This window comes from Salvelinus namaycush, chromosome 28 (genome assembly GCF_016432855.1).
Source record: "Salvelinus namaycush isolate Seneca chromosome 28, SaNama_1.0, whole genome shotgun sequence".
NCBI classification, from domain to species: domain Eukaryota; kingdom Metazoa; phylum Chordata; class Actinopteri; order Salmoniformes; family Salmonidae; genus Salvelinus; species Salvelinus namaycush.
In genome coordinates, this window is record NC_052334.1 from 38,296,693 (window position 1) to 38,321,246 (window position 24,554).

Genomic DNA, 24,554 nt, shown 5'->3' on the forward strand with positions numbered 1-24,554 from the left:
ACAAATTGTTTCTTATTTTTTCCGTTAAGCGCAGTACGTTTGTTTTAACAGTGATGGAAATATGTCATGTAGGTCTCTGAATGAATGAATGTATGTGTTGTTGATGCTGTCTAGGCTCTTCTGGAAAGAACAGGTTACACTTTGGATGTCACCACAGGACAGAGGAAGTATGGGGGGCCTCCACCTGACGAGGTGTACTCAAGGGCCCAGCCTGGAATCGGAACAGAGGCAAGAAGCACAACCTTTACTGGTTGTGAAAGACATAGCCATCTCATGTATTGGCTGTTAGGGAGATGTCCTCTCAATTATTGTCTGTAAAAAAAATCATTGTAACCTAATGGAAATGAATGCTGGTGAAAGACTGTTAAACATCTAATATGCCTTTTCACAAACAAACCTCTTAGATTTCTAGGGAGCACCATCTTATCCAAGTCAAATACAATCAAAGTTACACAGTATGTCTATAATTTGACATTTTTATCTTATCAATGCAGGTATTTGTCGGCAAGATCCCCAGGGACCTGTATGAGGATGAGCTGGTCCCTCTGTTTGAGAAAGCCGGGCCCATTTGGGACCTGCGTCTGATGATGGACCCCCTTCTCTCGGGTCAGAACAGAGGATATGCCTTCATCACCTTCTGCAATAAAGATGTTGCCCTAGAGGCCGTCAAGCTTGTAAGATTTCCCCTTTTAATCACCAGACATAAAGACTGGTGACATGACTTGGCAATTAACAGTATTTGCTTTGCTATCCTTGCACCTTGTAGACAGGTGGATCACTTTGTCTCATCATACCAGAGTTATCTGGAAAGTGTAAATGTGCATGACTTACCTGTGTGGTTTGAGAACACTTTTTGTTGATCTTTTTGTTTTAGTGTGATAATTATGAAATCCGGTCAGGTAAATACCTGGGTGTCTGCATCTCTGTCGCAAACAACCGTCTGTTTGTTGGGTCAATTCCAAAGAACAAGACAAGAGAAAGCATATTGGAAGATTTCAGCAAAGTCACAGGTTAGAGAAAGATTAGTACCATTTTTCTATCTTTTTTTGTTCCCCTTAAATCTAAATAATGATTTAAATTTGGAATATCGGCTGACAAGTCAAAGGAAATTGCCTTCAGTAAGTACACCTCTTTACTTTTTCCACATTTTTGTTGTCTTACAGCTGAATTTAAAATGGATTAAATTGAGATTTTAGTCACTGGCATACACACATTACCCCATAATGTCAACATTTTTACACATTAATTAAAAATGAAAAGCTGAAATGGCTTGAGTCAATAAGTATTGAACCCCAGTTTTACAGCAAGCCTAAATAAGTTCAAGAGAAAAATATGTACTTAACAAGTCACATAAGTTGCATGGACTCACTCTATGTGCAATAATAGTGTTTAACATGATTTTTGAATGACTTCCTCATCTCTGTACCCCACACATACAATTATCTGTAAGGTCCCTCAGTCAATCAGTGAATTTCATACAAAGATTCAACGACAAAGACCAGGGAGGTTTTCCAATGCTTCGCCAAGTAGGGATCCTTTTAGGAGATGGGTAAAAAATAAAAAAGCAGACATTGAATATCCCTTTGAGCATGGTGAAGTTATTCATTACACTTTGGATGGTGTATCAATACACCCAGTCACTACAAAGATACAGGCGTCCTCCCTAACTCAGATGCTGGAGAGTAAGGAAACCGCTCAGGGATTTCACCATGAGGCCAATGGTGATTTTAAAACAGTTGCAGAGTTTAATGGCTGTGATAGACAACTGATGGTTCAACAACATTGTAGTTACTCCACAATCCTAACCTAATTGGCATAGTGAAAAGGAATCCTGTACAGAATACAAATATTCCAAAACATGCATCCTGTTTGCAACAAGGCACTAAAGTAATACTGAAAAAAGTGGTATGTTTGCAGCAAATGCAACACATTACTGAGTACCACTCTCCACATTTTCAAGCATAGTGGTGGCTGCATCATGTAATGGGTATACTTGTAATCGGTTTCAGGATTAAAAACAAAACAGAATGGAGCTAAGCACAGGCAAAATCCTAGAGGAAAACCAGGTTCAATCTACTTTCCACCAGACACTGGGAGATTAATTCACTTTTCAGCAGGACAATAACCTAAAACATCCAATCTACACTGGACTTGATTACCAAGACAGTGAAGGTTCCTGAGTGGCCGAGTTACAACCAATTTGACAGAGCTTAAAGAATTTTAAAAATAATAATGTGCAAATATTGCACAATCCAGGTGTACAAAGCTCTTAGAGACTTACCCGGAAAACTCACAGCTGTAATCGCTGCCAAAGGGGCTTCTATAAAGTATTGACTAAGGGGTGTGAATACTTATGTCAATGAGATATTTCTGTATTTCATTTTCAATACATTTTCATTATGGGGTATTGTGTGTAGATGGATGAGAAAAAAATCTATAATCCATTTGGAATTCAGGCTGTAACACAACAAAATGTGGAGTAAGTCAAGTGGTATGAATACTTTACTGTATATGGAGATTTTCAACAAGTTATTAAGCTATCTGAGAAGATCAGTGATTCGGTCCTACATATTTTATTCATGCTTTATTACCTGGATACCCCACCTGGACATAAAGACCTGCCATTCTTTCTCTGTGTTTTATATTGTAATAATGCACAATTATAATTAGGTGGGTGCTTACCCTTGATCAATTCGGGTTAAGTGCCTTGCTTAAGGGCACATCGGCATATGCTTTATTTAGCTTGGGGATTCGAACCAGCAACCTTTTGGTTAATGTCTCAACGCTCTTAATTAACTGCTAGGCTATCTGCCGCCGTATTGTACTGTTTGGTATAGCCCTGTGTGATCTGATATTCATCCTAAATGATTTCATTAATCATGAAACTTACCGGAGACACACTTGACCACCACCCAGTGACGACATATCCTAGTCAATCATATTTTACGATCAGTGTAATGGAAGCTTTTCTAGGAATTTTTTGACCGTGCACTTCTGTTTGCTTCCACCAGAGGGCCTCATGGAGGTGATACTCTACCACCAGCCAGATGACAAAAATAAAAATCGTGGCTTCTGTTTCTTGGAATACGAGGAACACAAGTCTGCAGCCCAGGCCCGTCGCCGCCTCATGAGCGGCAAGGTGAAGGTGTGGGGGAACCCTGTTACTGTTGAGTGGGCAGACCCAGTAGACGAACCGGATCCAGAGATTATGGCAAAGGTGAGATCTTAAAGACCTGCACCTCTGGGGTCTAGTGTCTGAACACAGCTAAGCGATGATAAATCACAGATACTAGGGTGTAGAGATATCTTTGCAGATATCTTTCATTTAGAAATAAAATGGCCGTCCTATGTCAGAGAACCACTTCTAAAGGCTCTCTTTTGGTCTTGCACCAGGTAAAAGTGCTGTTTGTGAGGAACCTGGCCACACCAGTCACAGAGGAACTCCTGGAGAAAACTTTCTCCCAGTTTGGGAAGTTGGAACGGGTCAAGAAGCTGAGAGATTATGCCTTTGTGCACTTTGAGGACAGAGATGCTGCCGTGAAGGTGAGTACAGGCATCTTCTACGCCTCCTTTGAGTATGTATGCTGTGTGTTTGCCTTGTGCTTATGGAGAATCTCTGGGAAATTCACTTGGGGAAACCCGCCACCGTTTAGGCAATGCAAGAAATGAACGGCAAAGAATTGGAAGGCGAGGAGATAGAGATTGTTCTGGCAAAGCCTCCGGACAAGAAGAGGAAAGAGCGGCAGGCCCAGAGACAGCCAACCAGGACCACAGGGTGAGTAGTGTTCGACCACACCTAGCGACACCCAGTCTGCTTGGAGTGGCTGGTGTGACCGTCTTATGACCTGTTTTTGTGTTCTACAGTGCCTTCAGAAAGTATTCACACTTGTTCCACTTTTTGTTGTGTTACAGCCTGAATTCAATTTTCTCACCCATCTACACACAATACCCCATAATTGCAGAGTGAAAACATGTTTTTACAGAAATACCCCTGAGTCAATACTTTGTAAAAGCACCTTTGGCAGAGATTACAGCTGTGAGTCTTTCTTTCTGGGTAAGTCCCTAAAGCCCTGTTCACACTGCAGGCCTTAACTTCTCTAGGGTAGGGGGCAGCATTTGGAATTTTGGATGAAATGCATGCCCAAATTAAACTGCCTGCTTCTCGGGCCCAGAAGATATGATATGCATATAACTGGTAGATTTGGATAGAAAACACTCTAAAGTTTCCAAAACTGTTAAAATAGTGTCTGTGAGTATAACAGAACAGAGCAGGCGAAAACCTGAGAAAAATCCATTCAGGAAGTAGTTTTTTGGGGGGTTTTGTAGTTTTCTATTCAATGCCATTACAGTATCCATTGACTTAGGACTCAAATTGCAGTTTCTATGCCTTCCACTAGATGTCAACAGTCTTTAGAAATTGTTTCAGGCTTGTATTCTGAATAATGAGGAACTAAGAGCAGTCTGAATGAGTGGACCCTAAAGTGTCACAGAGCTTTTTCATGTGCGAGACTGAGAGAGTGCGTTTCTTGTTTACCTTTTAAATTGACAACGTTATTGTCCGGTTGAAATATTATCGATTATTTAGGCTAAAAACAACCTGAGGATTGAATATAAACATCATTTGACATGTTTCTATGAACTTTACGGATACAATTTGGATTTTTTTGTCTTCCTGTTTTGACGGCGTTTGAGCCTGTGGATTACTGAAGAAAACGCGCGAACAAAACTGAGGTTTTTGGATATAAAGAGACTTTATCGGACAAAAGGAACATTTATTGAGTAAATGAATGTCTGCTGAGTGCAACCATATGAAGATCATCAAAGGTAAGGGATTCATTTGATCTCTATTTCTGACTTGTGTAACTGTTCTACTTGGCTGGTTACTGTTTGTAATGATTTGTCTAGTGGGCTACGTTCTCAAATAATCCTAAAGTATGCTTTCGCCGTAAAGCATTTTTAAATCTGACACCGTGGTTGGATTCACAAGAAGTTAATCAATAAACCTATGTAAAATATGTTTTGTTTTCTGAATTTTTATAATGAGTTTCTGTATTTGAATTTGGCGCCCAGCAGTTTCACTGGCTGTTGAAGAGGTGGGACGCTAACGTCTCACGTACCCAAGAGAGGTTAATGCTCAAATCCGTTTTGTTTTTCAAATCCATTTTGGATTACTGACTGTCCAAACAGCAAATGACCAAATCGGATTTGTGTGTGTTCAGACACCAGTCATTTGCTGACCAGGCTACGCTAGATTTCATAGTAATGACGGGTGTATGTGCAGTGGTGTAGGCTTATTGGTGGTGGTGCTTGTGCTTCCTATCACTCAGAAGTTATGTAGCAAGCTAAGGTGACAACAATGCCTTCCGTGAATGTTTCCCAGTTGCTTTGAATGTTCAAAATCATAGGTTAAGAACACTTTTAAAGCCTCAAAGGATAACATGATCCAACTTGATCCAAGCAAGTCATTTTTGGCTAGCCACAGCATTCAACTAGATAGCTAGGTAGCTGTTTAGTTTTCTATTGCATGCACTAATCTGTTTGTAAACAATTAACAAGCTAGTTAGCTACCTCATGTTCATATCAAACTGTCAACAGAGTAGCTAGCAAGCAAAAATATATGCCAAATAACAGTCTAAAAGCCACTTGGGGGCAAATAAATCAGATTTGACCGTTGAGACAGAAGTCACATGGCCAGGAATCAGATTTGTATCTGACTTCAAACCATTTATGAAACTGTAACTTAGCCACTATGGAACATTCACTGTCAGTGTAGATTTGGCCTTGTGTTTTAGATTATTGTCCTGCTGAAAGGTGAATTAATCTCCCAGTGTCTGTTGGAAAGCAGACTGAACCAAGTTTTCCTCTAGGATTTTGCCTGTGCTTAGCTCCATTCAATTTCTTTTTTATCCTGGAAAAACTCACCAGTCCTTAACGATTACAAGCACACCCATATGACATAATGCATCCACCACTATGCTTGAAAGTATGGAGATTGGTACTCAGTAATGTATTGTATTAAGTTTGCCCAATCATAATGCTTTGCATTGAGGACAAAAAGTGAATTGACCCATTTTTTGCAGTATTACTTTAGTGCCTTGTTGCAAACAGGATGCATGTTTTGGAATATTTGTATTCTGTACAAGCTTCCTTCTTTCCGCTCTGTCAATTAGGTTAGTATTGTGGAGTAACTACAATGTTGTTGATCCATCCTCAGGTTTCTCCTATCACAGCCATTAAACTCTGCAACTGTTGTAACGTCACCACTGGCCTCATGGTGAAATCCCTGAGCGGTTTCCTTACTATTCAGCAACTGAGTTAGGAAGGACACCTGTATCTTTGTGGTGACTGGGTGTATTGATACACCATCCAAATTGTAATGAATAACTTCACCATGCTCAAAAGGGTATTCAATGTCTGCTTTTGAATTTTTACCCATCTACCAATAGGATCCCTTCTTTGCGAGGCATTGGAAAACCTCCCTGGGATTTGTGGTTGAATCTTTGTATGAAATTCACTGATTGACTGAGGGACCTATCAGATAATTGTATGTGTGGGGTACAGAGATGAGGTAGTCATTCAAAAATCATGTTAAACACTATTATTGCACACAGTGTGAGTCCATTCCATGCAACTTATTATGTGACTTGTGAAGCAACATTTTACTCCTGAACTTATTTAGGCTTACAATAACAAAGGGGTTGAACACTTATTGACTCAAGACATTTCATTATTTATTCATTTTTAATAATTCCACTTTGACATTATGGGGTATTGTGTGTGTGGACCAGTGACAAACATCTCAAATTAATCTATTTTAAATTCATGCTGTAACAACAAAATGTGGACAAAGTCAAGGGGTATGAATATTTTCTGATATATTCACACTTGAGTGTATGAAACATTAGGAACACCACCTCTTTCCATGACATAGACTGACCAGGTAACTCCATGTCAAAGCTATGATCCCTTATTGATGTCACCTGTTAAATCAACAGTGTAGACGAATGGGAGGGGACAAGTTAAAGAAGGATTTTTAAGCCCTGAGACAATTGAGACATGGATTGTGTATGTGTGCCATTCAGAGGGTGAATGGGCAAGGCAAAATATTTAAGAGCCTTTGAACGGGGCATGGTAGTAGGTGCGATGCGCACCGGTTTGAGTATGTCAAGAACTGCAACGCTGCTAGGGTTTTCACGCGCAACAGTTTCCCGTGTATATCAAGAATGGTCGACCACCCAAGCCAACTTGACACAACTGTGGGAAGCATTGGAGTCAACATGGGCCAGCATCCCTGTGAAATGCTTTCAACACCTTGTAGAGTCCATGCCCTGACAAATTGAGGCTGTTCTGAGGGAAAAAGGGGGTGCAACTCTATATTAGGAAAGTTTTCCTAATGTTCCTGTCTGCACAAAAAAACCTGTCATGTTGCCTCTCTTGCTTTGTTGTCACAGGTATGATGATTACTACTACTACTATCCTGCTCCACGCATGCCACCTCCCATGCCAGGCAGGGGGAGAGGCGGGAGAGGTGGATATTCATACCCACCGGACTACTACGGTTATGAGGATTACTACGATGATTACTACAGTGGTGGTTACGACTACCATGACTACAGAGGTGGCTACGACGACCCTTACTACGGTGGTTACGATGACGTCTACGCGCCGAGAGGAAGGGGCAGGGTGAATCGAGGTGCCCCCCCTCCCAGAGGCCGAGGACCACCACCCCCTCGTGGCAGAGGTGGCTACGTCCAAAGAGGGGCTCCTATGGGCGTACCGAGGGGGAGCCGTGGGTGCCGGGGAGGCCCGCCCCAGCTGCAGAGGGGTCGCAGTATCAGAGGGGCCCGGGGGAAACGCGGGGGCAACGTGGGCGGGAAGAGGAAGGCTGACGGTTACAACCAACCGGACTCCAAGCGCCGGCAGACCAACAACCAGAACTGGGGCTCCCAACCCATTGCCCAGCAACCCCTACAACAAGGTGGCGACTATTCTGGTAACTATGGTTACAATAATGACAACCAGGAGTTTTACCAAGATTCTTATGGGCAACAATGGAAGTAGATAAAAAATGAACTTTTGATTGCTTGTATGTTAGAGCTGGGCGATATGGACAAAAATCCATATCACGATAAATTGACCGAATTATCACGATAGCTAAATTGAACGATATGTTTAACTTTAAAGGTCCAATGCAGCCGTTTTATCTCAATATCAAATCATTTCTGGGTAACAATTAAGTACTATACTGTGATTGTTTTCAATTAAAATGGTCAAAAAGAAACAAAAATAGCTTCTTAACAAAGCAATTTTCAAGCAAGAATTTTGCTAGGACTGTACGGGAGTGGCTGTTATTGGCAGAGAGATTTAAAACGTTTTATTGGGCTATTAACCAATTTACAGGCAGGCCAAAACATTTTACTTTTCAAACAGCTCTTACACTAAAATGGCATTATCATAATTTTCCCTGTATTATTCCAACTTCATAGTATGGAAATATATGTGAAACACAGCCAAATCGTGTTTTTAGACTGCACTGGGCCTTTAATGTGCACCACATATGTTTTGATATTACCCTTACAACTGCTTCTACTACTTTGAATGTTATACCTATCAATTTTCCCATATTAGCGGACTTATTTAATTTTAAACTATATAGGTTATATATCGTAATCAACTATAGCAGCAAAATGTCCACGATAAGTGGACGGTGTCGATAATTTTCAGTTTATCGTCCCAGCTCTACTGTGTGTATATATCAGCCTTCACATTCTAAGGAAATATTAACAAAAAATGCATGCTTAAATTGGCTTAACATGACCCTTTTTGAAATATAGATTGGTTTCACTACAGTACCAATATGGAGCAAAAGAGTACATAAGCTTGCTTAATTTTTTCTAATCCTTTTATGCTTTTCTTGTGGCTACTTGACATTTTGGGGTTAAAAAGCAAGACTATTATTTTTAAAAGTAAATGATAATTTAGATAGTTTTTAAGCTGGCATTTATAGGAAAAAGTGGACAATCATTAAAAAAAAATATATATATTTGAGAAAGCATTTGCAATCATGAGAACCATTCAGTGACTGGCCACCAACCCCTTCCCAGACCCCCCTCCTTATTTGACATTTTCCTCCCAGATTTCTGATATGTATACATAGGACATTGCTTGTACAAGGCTTTAAAGTGAGAGCTGTTGCAGAGGTGGGTAAAAAAGGAAAATTGCACTTTTTCATGTACCGTAACGGTTGTGCTAAAGTTGTATGTTTAGCATTTGTAGAAGTAGATAAACTATGTTTTTCTAAATGTGTTACTACAACTTCAACTGTTTTCTCTCAAATTTCCCCTTTTAGATAATGGGTCTGGCAAAACCTTAATCGCCAAGACAATTTGTTCTTTGTTGTGTTTGTATTTATAAAAATGTTATTGTTACCTTTCAATAAAACTCAACCATACTACAATGAATTATCAGCTATTTCAAATTCAGTCGTGGAATATTTTGATCAGACCAATTTTTATCTCCATGTTTGGCCTTGAATGTGAGATAAACATTTTTTTTTTAAAGAAAGACACAGAACAACTACATCTATTGAGATCAAGTAGTTATTTCACTGAGGTTGTACTATTCTGTTTTGGGCATCTTTACACCAAAAAGTTGAGTGACCAACGCATTTACACCAAACACCTGGCAGTTGATGCTAATGTGCTCTTTCCTGGTCCCTCTATTACCTGGCAATATAAATAGCACAGCATCTTTTTCTTACATTTTTTTATCGTTTTGATTTCTTATTTAGCTACTCTCCCATTTTATTACAACTTAAGTTTTATTTTGTGTTTTGTTTGTTTAAGTTTCTCCTTTTATTCCGAATTACCCCAGGTGAAGACGCGAGAACGGCCGCGGTTGAGTGAGTGTGGAACACATCTATTCTCTGCTGTGTTCTTCCCCAAAGAAGGGTGAGCCTGGTTTACCTCTTCACTGCTAAACTGGCGCTACCCCTCTGCGGAGGGGCCTCAGCCCACATCACTTGTTTTGCTCAGTAAAATAATACACCATTTTGATTACAACAGCTAGTGTCTGATTTTAATTTATGTTAAAAATGACTAAATTCGTTTTCTAGTAACACCTCTAGTAAAAACAAATTCTGGTAACATGAATGGGAATTTCTGCTTAATACTTAGAGGCATACGTGTGAACAAAGATAATGCCGTGGTGTGTTTACAGAGTAAAACATGGGGAATAGCGCTTTACTCTTATAAGGACTTCAGTCACAAAGCTTCCCAAAACTAGCACTGCCTTATTAAACAGATATTAGACTACCTTGCCAGAGACCAAAGATGGGTACAGATGATGCATATTATACTAGGTGTCACCTGTTGTTTAAAGTCAAAAGTTCACTGCAATCCTGAATAAGAATTATAAGAGGGCAGACGAAAAAGACTAGCCTGCACTCAGGACAATCCTGTTTTATAGACCTATCATGGCCACATGTCCCAAATGCTCATGTCTAAATTTGGAAAACCAGTGATCCTCTGAAGATTGTGATAAATGTTTTTCTGCTCACCATTTTGAATCTTGAGGACTAATGCAATTGGAATATTATGTCTGCTGAACTTCTCATGGAAGGACCACACGATTGGCTAATCTGTTTGTACTGATTGGATCCTGTTGCCTCATAATGGATCTTTGGAAGTACAGATGGACTTCATGATCACTGATCATTGTCTCTACTCTGGCACCCTATCTAGGGTGTATTCAGATATACATCAATTTCAAATTTGCCAAACCTAATTTGTTCAAGGGCACAGAAATTCTATGCCTTGGAGTTGAACCAACAACCCCTTCAGTCATTTGTTTATACCCTCAGACATTACTTTGCTGATCAGATATATCTTCTGACAGACTATTAGATGGACAGAATATAGCCGTTAGCTTGCTACTATTGTATTATAGGCTAAATACATTTTGTTTACAATAGGACTGCTTGTCAAGTGTTTATCATTTTTATCATTTTATCAAAATGATTTTTATCATTTTTATCATTTTACTGGAAGTTAGTGATATTTGATGTGTTAGTATTTTCGATACAATGCCATCTGGTGTGTTTTTTTCTCTTAGTACAGTTGATGGTCGACTTTTACTAGAGACAAATATGATAATACAATATTTTTTTTTCATTATTAATATTGCTTTGTACGAAAAGGAAATGTTTAATACAGTGCGGTCCTAAATATTGACACCCTTGATAAAGATGAGCAAAAATGACTGTATAAAATAATTCAAACACTACAATGAATGCAAAAAAATGGGGAAATTATATATATTTTTTTATACGAATACAATCATCCATACAGAATCCTTCTAGATCCTTGGTATCCTTCGTCATGGAAATAATATATTTTCCCACATTTTTTGAGTATAGTATTATACATTTTATATAGTATTTTTTGCTCATCTTTATCAAGACGCTAATTTGCTTGAAATCAATTGAAAAACGTTGGTTAACAACATGTAAAGAAAATGTGTTTTATACTCAGTTTGCAATGAGATTTTGCAATTAGAACCAAATCACCACTGAACCAGAAGCTAAATACAATTGATTATTACCATGCTACAAATGATTCAACAACCAAACAGTGCCAAAGCACTACACCCAACTTTACAAATTCACGACCGAAACTGTTTTGAATCTCTAACCTGTGGTTAAAAACAGAAAAGGAATCAACAAAAGAATCTGATTAATTTCAGATGACTTCCAGAAAGAGTGATGTAAGTACTTCCGTATCATATTTTAACTCCTTGCTTTTGTCGCCTGGCTTATCTATCAGGGTGCGTGTCAGAGGTGGCCCCGACCCAGTCTTGTCACGATGTGGACTTGCTAGGTGGGGCTCGCAGTCAGAGGCAGCTGTGAGGACTATGGGGGTAAGTTTAGGACGTTTCTTCCTAAACCGTTCTCTTTCACTGTTTTTCTTACTCTTCCCATTATTCAGGTTTCACCAAATTCCTGTGGGGATTAAGATCCTGAAAGCAGAAGTCAGTTTCTGGGTGAGGTAAGAGAGAAAAGTATCCCTTAACCCTTTACACGTATACGGGTTGAAAATGGCAGGTTTGGGCACTGATAAGCGCTTAAATTGGAACGCAGTGGCTGTACAGTAACATGCTATAAATGACGTCAGAGCACAGGCTCTGCGCTTCACAGCGCTGTGTGGGTTTTGACTGACAGCCTTTCTGAGCTTGAGCACCGCATGCGACAAGAAGTTGCCCCCATCCCTCCCGCTAATTGGGCAACTTTTGTCATTTTTTTGTTGTCTGAGAGAGGAAAATGCTGTAAATTAAGAGGACTCAACAATGTATTTTGAAAGATGAGACATTGAGGATTATAATAAATACTGCTTTGATGTCATACAAGCAAGCCAAATACCTGTGAGTCCAAATGTGCACTTCCATATCATAAAACTCATGTCATATACAGTGTCAACATTTATGATGACTGTTTGTACAGTTACAAGATGACATGGTGTCATACCCTGGGTTGTTCTGAACAGATGGAAGAAAATCTCGCCTGAATGCACCTCATGACTCCTTTCTATGCGCACCAAAATTACAATCTGTTTCTCTGAATTGCTTTGTGAAAGCCTGACACTGTAAGATCATGTTTTATAACTTAGCTAGTCATGTTGGCAATAAAACAAGCCCACTTGACCTGGATTGCAATTTATAATGTGCTGTTTTTGGATTGCGTAAACAACAACAGTAATTGTGTGATGGCTGGGATGCAGGGTTGTCTTCCAAACGAAACAACTACAAGTGTGCTTGGCCTAGTTCCTCAACAGCACAGCTAGGAGAGCTACAAAAAACCTGAACACCAGTTAGTCCTCTCATTCAAACCCTTATGTTGCACCTAACCCACATTTTCCAGGAATATTCTTATGTAAGTAATGGATCCAGACTATTTAAGATTTCGTTATCAACAAATGCAGCAAAAAGTACAGCAAATGTCAAATGCACTTTATAAGACCCAAGTTGAGGACAAAACAGTTCACCTGACACAAGACTGAATTCAAACATTACACTGTTTAATTTACAGTGCATTCGGAAAGTATTCAGACCCCTTGACTTTTTCCACATTGTGTTACATTACAGCTTTATTGTTAAATGTATTAAATCGTTTTTTCCCCCTCATCGATTTACACACAATACCTCATAATGACAAAGCAAAAACAGGTTTTTAGAATTGCTTGCAAAATTTCTTTTTTCACTGAAATCACATTTACATAAGTATTCAGACCCTTTACTCAGTACTTTGTTGAAGCATGGGTATGACGCTACAAGCTTGGCACACCTGTATTTGGGGAAGTTTCTTCGATTCCTCTCTGCAGATTCTCTCAAGCTCTATCAGGTTGGATGGGGAAAAATGATGTATTCACCTTATTTGTTGGATATGTAAAAATTATTTTTTTACTAGAGATAGAGTTTTTTTTTTTTACTAGAGATAGAGGTACTAGAGGTTTTTACTAGAGATAGCTTGAAACTGACAAATGATTGATGTTGGTGATAAAAACCTAAAAGCTGCCATTCTATAGACAAGATGTGGTGTGTGTGACCCGAGAGAGTGATAGCCAAGAAGAGTTTAGAACAATGCCTCATTGTCTCATCTTCCTGGCATCTGGGAAACTAAGCCAGGTTGGGGGTAAAACACCATCCTGTGTAGATAACCTAGGTGGCTTATGGGAGATGGAACCATTGTGACAAAGCATTTGTAGGTCCTATATAATATCTGTTTTTTTTTTCATTTTCAGTTAGGCTCTCAGCCTAACAGTCAGAACAAGACTGTTGGGGTGACGGTTTCATTATTGCAATAATTAATCAATATTAATAAAGATGATTGTTTGAAGAAATGACCAAGTCTCTCTCAGTACTGAATTTCCATGACACGCTGCACAGCTATTTTCAGGTCTCTCCAGAGATGTTAATGTCCGGGCTCTGGCTGGGCACACAACATGCCTACCTCTTTGAAGTTGCAAAATATTTTTTATTTTGAACCAAACAAGAAATAAGACAAAAAAACAGAACTTGAGCATGCATAATTATTCACCCCCCCAAAGTCAATACATTGTAGAGCCACTTTTTGCAGCAATTACAGCTGCAAGTCTCTTGCTGTATGTCTCTATAAGCTTGGCACATCTAGCCACTGGGATTTTTGCCCATTCTTCAAGGCAATACTGCTCCAGCTCCTTCAAGTTGGATGGGTTCCGCTGGTGTACAGCAATCTTTAAGTCATACCACAGATTCTCAATTGAATTGAAGTTTGTGCTTTGACTAGGCCGTTCCAAGACATTTAAATGTTTCCCCTTAAACCACTCGAGTGTTGCTTTAGCAGTATGCTTAAGGTCATTGTCCTGCTAGAAGGTGAACCTCTGTCCCAGTCTCAAATCTCTGGAAGAATGAAACCGGTTTCCCTCAAGAATTTCCCTGTATTTAGCGCCATCCATCATTCCTTCAATTCGGACCAGTTTCCCAGTCCTTGCTGATGAAAAACATTCCCACAACATGATGCTGCCACCACCATGCTTCACTGTGGGAATGGTGTTCTCGGGTGATGAGAGGTGTTGGGTTTGCGCCAGACATAGCGTTTTCGTTGATGGCCAAAAATCTCAAAAATCTCAATCTCAAATCCTTCTTCCATATGTTTGGGTAGTCTCCCACATGCCTTTTGGCGAACACCAAATGTGTTAGCTTATTTTCTTCTTTAAGCAATGGCTTTTTTCTGCCACTCTTCTGTAAAGCCCAGCTCTGTGGAGTGTACGGCTTAAAGTGGTCCTATGGACAGATACTCCAATCTCCACTGTGGAGCTTTGCAGCTCCTTCAGGATTATCTTTGGACTCTTTGTTGCCTCTCTGATTAATGCCCTCCTTGCCTGGTCCGTGAGTTTTGGTGTGCGGCCCTCTCTTGGCAGGTTGGTTGTGGTGCCATATTATTTCAATTTTTTAATAATGGATTTAATGGTGCTCTGTGGGATGTTCAAAGTTTCAGATATATTTTTCTAACCCAACCCTGATCTGTACTTCTCCACAACTTTGTCCATGACCTGTTTGGAGAGTTCCTTGATCTTCATGGTGCCGCTTGCTTGGTGGTGCCCCTTGCTTAGTGGTGTTGCAGACTCTGGGGCCTTTCAGAACAGGTGTATATATACTTAGATCATGTGACACGTAATTGAAGTCCCCCTGTGTGCAATCTAACTAATTATGTGACTTCTGAAGGTAATTGGTTGCACCAGATCTTGTTTAGGGTCTTCATAGCAAAGGGGTTAAATATACTTGAAGTCGGAAGTTTACATACACCTTAGCCAAATACATTTAAACTCAGTTTTTCACAATTCCTGACATTTAATCCTAGTAAAAATTCCCTGTCTTAGGTCAGTTAGGATCACCACTTTATTTTAAGAATGTGAAATGTCAGAATAATAGTAGAGAGAATGATTTATTTCAGCTTTTATTTCTTTCATCACATTCCCAGTGGGCCAGAAGTTTACATACAATCAATTAGTATTTGGTAGCATTGCCTTTAAATTGTTTAACTTTGGTTAAATGTTTCTGGTAGCCTTCCACAAGCTTCCTACAATAAGTTGGGTGAATTTTGGCCCATTCCTCCTGACAGAGCTGGTGTAACTGAGTCAGGTTTATAGCCCTCCTTGCTCGCACACACTTTTTCAGTTCTGCCCACAAATTTTCTATACGATTGAGATCAGGGCTTTGTGATGGCCACTCCAATACCTTGACTTTGTTGTCCTTAAGCCATTTTGCCACAACTTTGGAAGTATGCTTGGGGTCGTTGTCCATTTGGAAGACCCATTTGGAGACCAAGCTTTAACTTCCTGACTGATGTCTTGAGATGTTGCTTCAATATAGCCACATAATTTTCCTGCCTCATGAAGCCATCTATTTTGTGAAGTGCACCAGTCCCTCCTGCAGCAAAGCACCCCCACAACATGATGCTGCCACCCCCGTGCTTCACGGTTGGGATGGTGTTCTTCGGCTTGCAAGCATCACCCTTTTTCCTCCAAACATAACGATGGTCATTATGGCCAAACAGTTCTATTTTTGTTTCATCAGACCAGAGGACATTCCTACAAAAAGTACGATCTTTGTTCCCATGTGCAGTTGCAAACCGTGATCTGTTTTTTTTATGGCGGTTTTGGAGCAGTGGTTTCTTCCTTGCTGAGCGGCCTTTCACGTTTTGTCGATATAGGACTCGTTTTACTGTGGATATAGATACTTTTGTACCTGTTTCCTCCAGCATCTTCACCATGTCCTTTGCTGTTGTTCTGGGATTGATTTGCACTTTTCGCACCAAAGTACGTTCATCTCTAGGAGACAGAACGCGTCTCCTTGCTGAGCGGTATGACGACTGCGTGGACCCATGGTGTTCATACTTGCGTACTATTGTTTGTACAGATGAACGTGGAACCTTCAGGCGTTTGGAAATTGCTCCCAAGGATGAACCAGACTTGTGGAGGTCTGCAAAACATTTTCTGAGGTCTTGGCTAATTTCTTTAGATTTTCTCATGATGTCAACTAAAGAGGCACTGAGTTTGAAGGTCGACCTTGAAATACATCAACAGGTACACCTCCAATTGACTCGGGCTAATTGACATCATTTATCAGAAGCTTTTAAAGCCATGATATCATTTTCTGCAATTTTCCAGGCTGTTTAAAGGCACTGTCAACTTAGTGTATGTAAACTTCTGACCCACTGGAATTGTGATACAATGAATTATAAGTTTAATAATCTGTCTGTAAACAATTGTTGGAAAAATTACTTGTCATGCACAAAGTAGATGTCCTAACCGACTTTCCAAATCTACAGTTTGTTAACAAGAAATTTGTGGAGGAGTTGAAAAACAAGTTTTAATGACTCCAACCTAAGTGTATGTAAACTTCCGACTTCAACTGTACATATGCACGTACCAGTTTTCAGTTTATTTTTTTGATTTCACTTCACCAATTTGGACTATTTTGTGTATGTCCATTACATGAAATCCAAATAAAAATCAATTTAAATTACAGGTTGTAATGCAACAAAATAGGAAAAACGCCAAGGGGGATGAATACTTTTGCAAGGCACTGTACCTACTGCCTCTGATCTGGCGGACTCACTAAATACATGATTTGTTTGTAAATGATGTCAGTGTTGTACTGTGTCCCCCCTGGCTATCCGTAAATATACACTGCTCAAAAAAATAAAGGGAACACTAAAATAACACATCCTAGATCTGAATGAATGAAATATTCTTATTAAATACTTTTTTCTTTACATAGTTGAATGTGCTGACAACAAAATCACACAAAAATTATCAATGGAAATCAAATTTATCAATCCATGGAGGTCTGGATTTGGAGTCACACTCAAAATTAAAGTGGAAAACCACACTACAGGCTGATCCAACTTTGATGTAATGTCCTTAAAACAAGTCAAAATGAGGCTCAGTAGTGTGTGTGGCCTCCACGTGCCTGTATGACCTCCCTACAACGCCTGGGCATGCTCCTGATGAGGTGGCGGATGGTCTCCTGAGGGATCTCCTCCCAGACCTGGACTAAAGCATCCGCCAACTCCTGGACAGTCTGTGGTGCAACGTGGCGTTGGTGGATGGAGCGAGACATGATGTCCCAGATGTGCTCAATTGGATTCAGGTCTGGGGAACGGGCGGGCAAGTCCATAGCATCAATGCCTTCCTCTTGCAGGAACTGCTGACACACTCCAGCCACATGAGGTCTAGCATTGTCTTGCATTAGGAGGAACCCAGGGCCAACCGCACCAGCATATGGTCTCACAAGGGGTCTGAGGATCTCATCTCGGTACCTAATGGCAGTCAGGCTACCTCTGGCGAGCACATGGAGGGCTGTGCGGCCCCCCAAAGAAATGCCACCCCACACCATGACTGACCCACCGCCAAACCGGTCATGCTGGAGGATGTTGCAGGCAGCAGAACGTTCTCCACGGCGTCTCCAGTCTGTCACATCTGTCACATGTGCTCATGTGCTCAGTGTGAACCTGCTTTCATCTGTGAAGAGCACAGGGCGCCAGTGGCGAATTTGCCAATCTTGGTGTTCTCTGGCAAATGCCAAACGTCCTGCACGGTGTTGGGCTGTAAGCACAACCCCCACCTGTGGACGTCGGGCCCTCATACCACCCTCATGGAGTCTGTTTCTGACCGTTTGAGCAGACACATGCACATTTGTGGCCTGCTGGAGGTCATTTTGCAGGGCTCTGGCAGTGCTCCTCCTTGCACAAAGGCGGAGGTAGCGGTCCTGCTGCTGGGTTGTTGCCCTCCTACGGCCTCCTTCACGTCTCCTGATGTACTGGCCTGTCTCCTGGTAGCGCCTCCATGCTCTGGACACTACGCTGACAGACACAGCAAACCTTCTTGCCACAGCTCGCATTGATGTGCCATCCTGGATGAGCTGCACTACCTGAGCCACTTGTGTGGGTTGTAGACTCCGTCTCATGCTACCACTAGAGTGAAAGCACCGCCAGCATTCAAAAGTGACCAAAACATCAGCCAGGAAGCATAGGAACTGAGAAGTGGTCTGTGGTCACCACCTGCAGAACCACTCCTTTATTGGGGGTGTCTTGCTAATTGCCTATAATTTCCACCTGTTGTCTATTCCATTTGCACAACAGCATGTGAAATTTATTGTCAATCAGTGTTGCTTCCTAAGTGGACAGTTTGATTTCACAGAAGTGTGATTGGCTTGGAGTTACATTGTGTTGTTTAAGTGTTCCCTTTATTTTTTTGAGCAGTGTATTTTAAAATTGTGCCTTCTCGTTTGCTTTATGTTTTAGCAATTACATTTACTTTTGATAGTTAAGTATATTTAAAACCAAATACTTTTAGACTTTTACTCAAGTAAAATTTTACTGGGTGACTTGTGCTTTTACTTGAGTCATTTTCTATTAAGTTATCTTTTCTTTTACTCAAGTATGACAATTGGGTACTTTTTCCACCACAGGAGATGAGACTTATTCATTTTTTCAAGTCTGAGTGTACGCCATAAGTCATTCATCAATAAAACATGTTTTTAACTGTCTGACTTTGGTCTGTTCTTATTCTGTGTATCACACACAGGGTTTACAAAAAAAGGTTACTATTTACTAATCAATTATGTTACTAGGAAAAATATTGTAATCCGATTACAGATACTTTTGAAAAACTAGATGATTATTTACTATTTTCTACATTTGTAGAATAATAATGAAGACATCACAACTATGAAATAACACGTATGGAATCATGTAGTAACCATCAAAGTGTTAAAGAAATCAAAATATATTTGAGATTCTTCAAAGTAGCCACCCTTTGCCTTGATGACAGCTTTACACACTCTTGGCATTCTCTCAACCAGCTTCACAGGGAATGATTATCCAACAGTCTTGAAGGAGTTCCCACATATGCGGAGCATTTGTTTCCTGCTTTTCCTCATCCCAAACCATCTCAATTTGGTTGAGGTTGGGAGATTGTGGAGGCCAGGTCATCTGATGCAGCACTCCATCACCCACCTTACCTTCTTGGTAAAATAGCCCTTACACAGCCTGGAGGTGTGTTGGGTGATTGTCCTGTTGAAAAACAAATGATAGTTCCACTAAGCCCAAACCAGATGGGATGGCGTATCGCTGCAGAATACTGTGGTAGCCATGCTGGTTAAGTGTGCCTTGAATTCGAAATAAATCACAGACCGTGTCACCAGCAAAGCACCATCACACCACCTCCATGCTTTACGTTGGGAAATACACATGCAGACATCATCCGTTCACCCACACTGCTTCTCACTCCAGACCAAAGGACAAATTTCCGCCTATCTAATGTCCATTGCTCGTGTTTCTTGGCCCAAGCAAGTCTCTTCTTATTGGTGTCCTTTAGTAGTGGTTGGTTTCTTTGCAGCCATTTGACCATGAAGTCCTGAATCACGTAGGCTCCTCTGAACAGTTGATAGTGAGATGTGTCTGTTACTTGAATTCTGTGAAGCAATTATTTGGGCTGCAATTTCTGAGGCTGGTAACTCTAATGAACTTATCCTCTGCGGCAGAGGTATCTCTGGGTCTTCCTTTCCTGTGGCGGTCCTCATGAGACACAGTTTCATCATAGCTCTTGATGGTTTTTGCAACTGCTCTTGAAGAAACTTTCAAAGGTCTTAATTTTCCATATTGACTGACCTTCATGTCTTAAAGTAATGATGGACTGTCGTTTCTCTTTGCTTATTTGAGCTGTTCTCGCCATAATATGGACTTGGTATTTTACCAAATAGGGCTATCTTCTGTATAACCCCCTACCTTGTCAAGAAATTCCACAAATTAACTTTTAACAAGGCACACCTGTTCATTGAAATGCATTCCTGGTGACTACCTCATGAGCCTCAGAATCCTACGGTTCTGACTTGGTGTACAGGGAGAACACTATAAGAACGACCCATATTCTGAATTATGTTGCTATACATTTCAAAAGGGCTGAGCAAATAGTTATATTGACTATGTCCGTCCCTAGCTCGCTCATGAATGTCTTAATTGAAATTACGGATTGCCTCTTGTCGTCCCCTTATGCCATAGCTTGTACATCTCAATTGTCAGTAGAAACCACATTTGTTTAAGCAAGTCAGCCATATTCTTTTAAAAGGCAGTAAATGAGGCTGAATGAACTGTTTTGCTTGGCAGACAAGGCTCCACTGGCCAGGTGTAGCAGTGGTAAGGTGTTGGGACTGCTGTTGGGACTCTGCTTTTGGGACAGCTTAATGTAGGCCCTAACAGTTTGTTGGCGCTGTTTGTCACCGTTATAGAGCAATAATGTATTGTTTAGTGTTGTGCTGTGTAGTGGCTTTGCTGGCATGCATCCCACTTTTATTTATTTTTTGCCCCGCCAAGATTTTCATGCTAAAATCGCCACTGCCAGTCTGCAATGTTTTGGACAGGCTGCACCTTGTAATTGGTAGGCTATATATTTGTTGTTTTTAATGCACTTTGAGTTATAATTTCAAATATAATAATGATTAAGCCTACTTATACATAATTACACAATCATAAGCTTCCTATTCAATCTATGGCTGGCCGCCTGAATAAATAATTAGCTTAGGCTATTTAAGAACTCAGTGGTAAAATAGGAACTCATAATGTAATTAATTAATGAATATGTTCTGCGCTGATTACTTATAGCACACTGTTTTTCCACGATTGTGTAAATGTGTTTGTTAATATGTAGGCGTAATAATCATATCTATTATCATATGTAGCCCATAACAGTGCTGGAATATATTTGTTTCATTTGGTTTTGGATTCAGTTAGCACAGTATGTATTCATTCATATGATCTCAATTAAGAAATGATGTTCTCTAACCTGAAAGTAGTTTTAATCATGTCTGATGGAATTATCAAGTTTTCACCCTCGTGTCAGAAAATCTCAATTCATTATCGCAATTGGAATATTAGTCGCCCAAAAATCGCAATTAGATCTTGCAGTCCAATTCGAAATGTAATGTGATGCATATTAATGACTTGAGATTTTTTGATCTGTCAGCCCTCTATGTTAGTGTACCTTTATTGACCAACTGCTAGACTGTGATCTGACTGCAAAGACCAAGACCGAGACATGGCCTGGGTTACTGAGCTGGATTTATTGTTGAATCATTTCAGTTATCTGCGTGATTATATTCCAGCTGTGTTGTTCAGTGAACACCAATTGTATCCAACCCAATCAGGGGTCAAGGGGTTGAAACTTTTAATCAGGCTCATGCCACATGTTCAATGGCTTCATTTTGGGAAATTCTATAGGTGTCAGGAGATGATTTCATCTCAAAATAAATTGCCTTTTGCTACCACTTGAGGGCAGTGAAATACTTGCTTGTAGCAGAGAAGGAAGGAGGGTCCAGCTTTTCTTCCCTCTAAACTGTTTAAAATATTAATAGTTGCATCTCACTAACTGTTCAATTTACACATAGGAAAAATGTAACCATTTAGAAAAGCAATAGAAGTGTCCATACATTTTTTATTGTATAAGTGACTCCTTGATAAAATTGTGATTTAGAACTAGGCTGTTAATTGGGCCATTTTGTTGCTCTCTCAGGCGGTTTCTATATAATAGTAAGCATTAAACTCACTGCCAAACGCTTAAGTGTTATGAGCATATTCATTGTAGTTTTCCTATCTCACTACACCAGTAATATGCTACACTCCTAATTTTTCAATGCTGACTCTATGCTTGGCTACTGGGCAGGGAAGAGAACCACTCCCCTTTAGCTGAAGACTATAATGAGACCATACACTCCGACTTTCAAAACATTTCAGTGCGTCCCGCTCCCTGACCCTCTCTTCCCTTTGAGAATGAAGAGGATGCTTCTTTTGAGGATGCTTCTTACTATACTGAACAAAAATATAAACATAACATGCAACAATTTCAAAGATTTTACTGAGTTACAGTTCATATGAGGAAATCAGTCAATTGAAATAAATTCATTAGGCCCTAATCTATGGATTTCACATGACTGGGAATACAGATATGCATCTGTTGGTTACAGATACCTTTAAAAATATAGTGGGCCTCAGGATCTCGTCACTGTATTTTTGTGCATTCAAATTGCTATAGACAAAATGCAATTGTGTTCGTTGTCTGTAGCTTATGCCTGCCCATTCCGTAACCCCACCGTCACCATGTGGCACTCTGTTCACAACGTTGACATCAGCAAACCGCTCGCCCACACGATGCCATACACATGGTCTGCGATTGTGAGGCTGGTTGGAAATAGTGCCAAATTCTCTAAAATGACGTTAGAGGCAGCTTATGGTAGAGAAATTAACATGAAATTATCTGGCAACCGCTCTGGTGGACATTCCTACTGTCAGCATGCCAATTGCACACTCCCTCAAAACTTTAAACATTGTGTTGTGTGACAACTGCATATTTTAGTGGCCTTTTATTGTCCCCAGCAGAAAGTGCACCTGTGTAATGATCATGCTGTTTAGTGAGCTTCTTGATATGCCACACCTGTCAGGTGGATGGATTATCTTGGCATAGGAGAAATGCTCACTAACAGGAATGTAAACAAATTTGTGCACAACATTTGAGAGAAATAAGCTTTTTGTGCATATGGAACATTTCTGGGATATTTTATTCCAGCTCATGAAACATGGGACCAACACTTTACATGTTGTGTTAATATTTTTGTTCAGTATAGTAATAGGACCACCTCACTTTTGAAGTGCTTGGCTTGTACTAGCTTCATGGTATCACTTTTACCTGGCCCTCTACAATATGAAAAAGTATCTACTAGACAGAGTATACTAAAATGACTGAAATGTAAGTCAAATTGGTACAGATGTTTGCCGTAAGTGTTTGCTGTGGTGAAGTTGTGATGGTGCTTTTATTGACCGAGACCATTTGAGCTTGTCATTTGACATTTGATGAATAGCGAAGTTACATTTATTTGGATGTTGATCATCTAAATTCAGTGGCCATGTCTCATTCCTCCAAATCTCATTTCAAAATATAAAACCTTGAACAAATGACAGCTTAAAAATGTAACATTAAACTCCTGTCTGCTCTGCTTGCTTTAGAGCAGGGTTTCTTAAGCTTTGGTCCCAGGCAGAAAAAGAAAGAAAACATGGAACTATACGTAAATATCGGTACATTTCATTGCCCTTATGCCTAAAACAAAGGCAATATAGAATAAAACTAATAACAATGAAATACCCATATAAATAGCTATTTATGTTTATTTTCCCCAATTAAAAACACTCTTATCTGTCTAGGTTGGAACTGTTGCTGTTAAAATACAATAAATAATTTTCATTCTCAACTGGAATAAACTGATTAATCACATCACACAGATAACAGAACACACACACAGGTTCAGTTGTTTATAGTGCAACCCTAAGTAATAGTACAGATGAGGCCTACTGTATGTCTTACTGCATAAATGATTATTGAAAAAAATGTAGGTTGCTGTTAAAATAAAATAAATATTTTGAACTGGAACAAACTGATAGATCGCATCACAATAGACGTAGACCAGAAAACAAACGCACACAGTCCTAATGACAGGTGTGTGGCTGGTTAAAGTTTTCAACAAGCAGGTCTATTCTGGGCTCAGTTTGACAGTGCAACGGTGAGGTCATGCTCAGTATTGAGTCTGTTTCTGTACTTGTTTTTTAAGCACGCCAGAGTTGAGAACACTGTCTCGCATAGGTATGTGGTGCCAAACTGTATCAGAACATCTACTGCTTTCTCAGCCAGGCAGGAGACTGCTTCATGCTATAGATTAGCATCCCAGTATTGTATGAGTGTGTTTGCCTCAAAAAGCATCTTGCTGCCTGCCATTGCTTGCTTCCAGTGTCACTAAGGCCTCCATTTCTGGCAGACTTAGTCCTAGGTCTGATGAGGACACTGCTTGAAAGGGATACCTCACCCATTTAAGTTTTTGAGATCTGTGGGTTAGGGAAGTACCGGTCAAAATTCTTCTGCAGGCTGGCCGTGTGCTCAGCCATGTCCTTCACAAGTGAGCTGACAGAACAGGGAACA

General features: G+C 40.1%; 1 protein-coding gene across 5 annotated transcripts in view; it reads left to right on the forward strand.

Moving 5' to 3' along the window:
* The window catches only part of LOC120023777 (heterogeneous nuclear ribonucleoprotein R-like), a 37,682-nt gene that overhangs the window by 4,088 nt on the left and 9,040 nt on the right, over nucleotides 1-24,554 (forward strand). The window contains exons 5-13 of one of the 5 annotated variants that reach the window (XR_005472749.1): nucleotides 115-228; nucleotides 495-674; nucleotides 875-1,010; nucleotides 3,012-3,217; nucleotides 3,394-3,543; nucleotides 3,654-3,775; nucleotides 7,452-7,993; nucleotides 9,874-9,950; nucleotides 11,823-12,044. Coding sequence is in view for 3 of the 5 variants with exons in the window: in XM_038967874.1 (XP_038823802.1) it covers nucleotides 115-228; nucleotides 495-674; nucleotides 875-1,010; nucleotides 3,012-3,217; nucleotides 3,394-3,543; nucleotides 3,654-3,775; nucleotides 7,452-8,061 (1,518 nt within the window). In the remaining 2 variants the exon portion in view is untranslated. Of the gene's footprint in view, nucleotides 1-114; nucleotides 229-494; nucleotides 675-874; nucleotides 1,011-3,011; nucleotides 3,218-3,393; nucleotides 3,544-3,653; nucleotides 3,776-7,451; nucleotides 9,472-9,873; nucleotides 9,951-11,822; nucleotides 12,333-24,554 lie in introns of those variants that run through there. The other 4 variants (XR_005472750.1, XM_038967875.1, XM_038967876.1 and 1 more) reach the window with 4 other exon arrangements.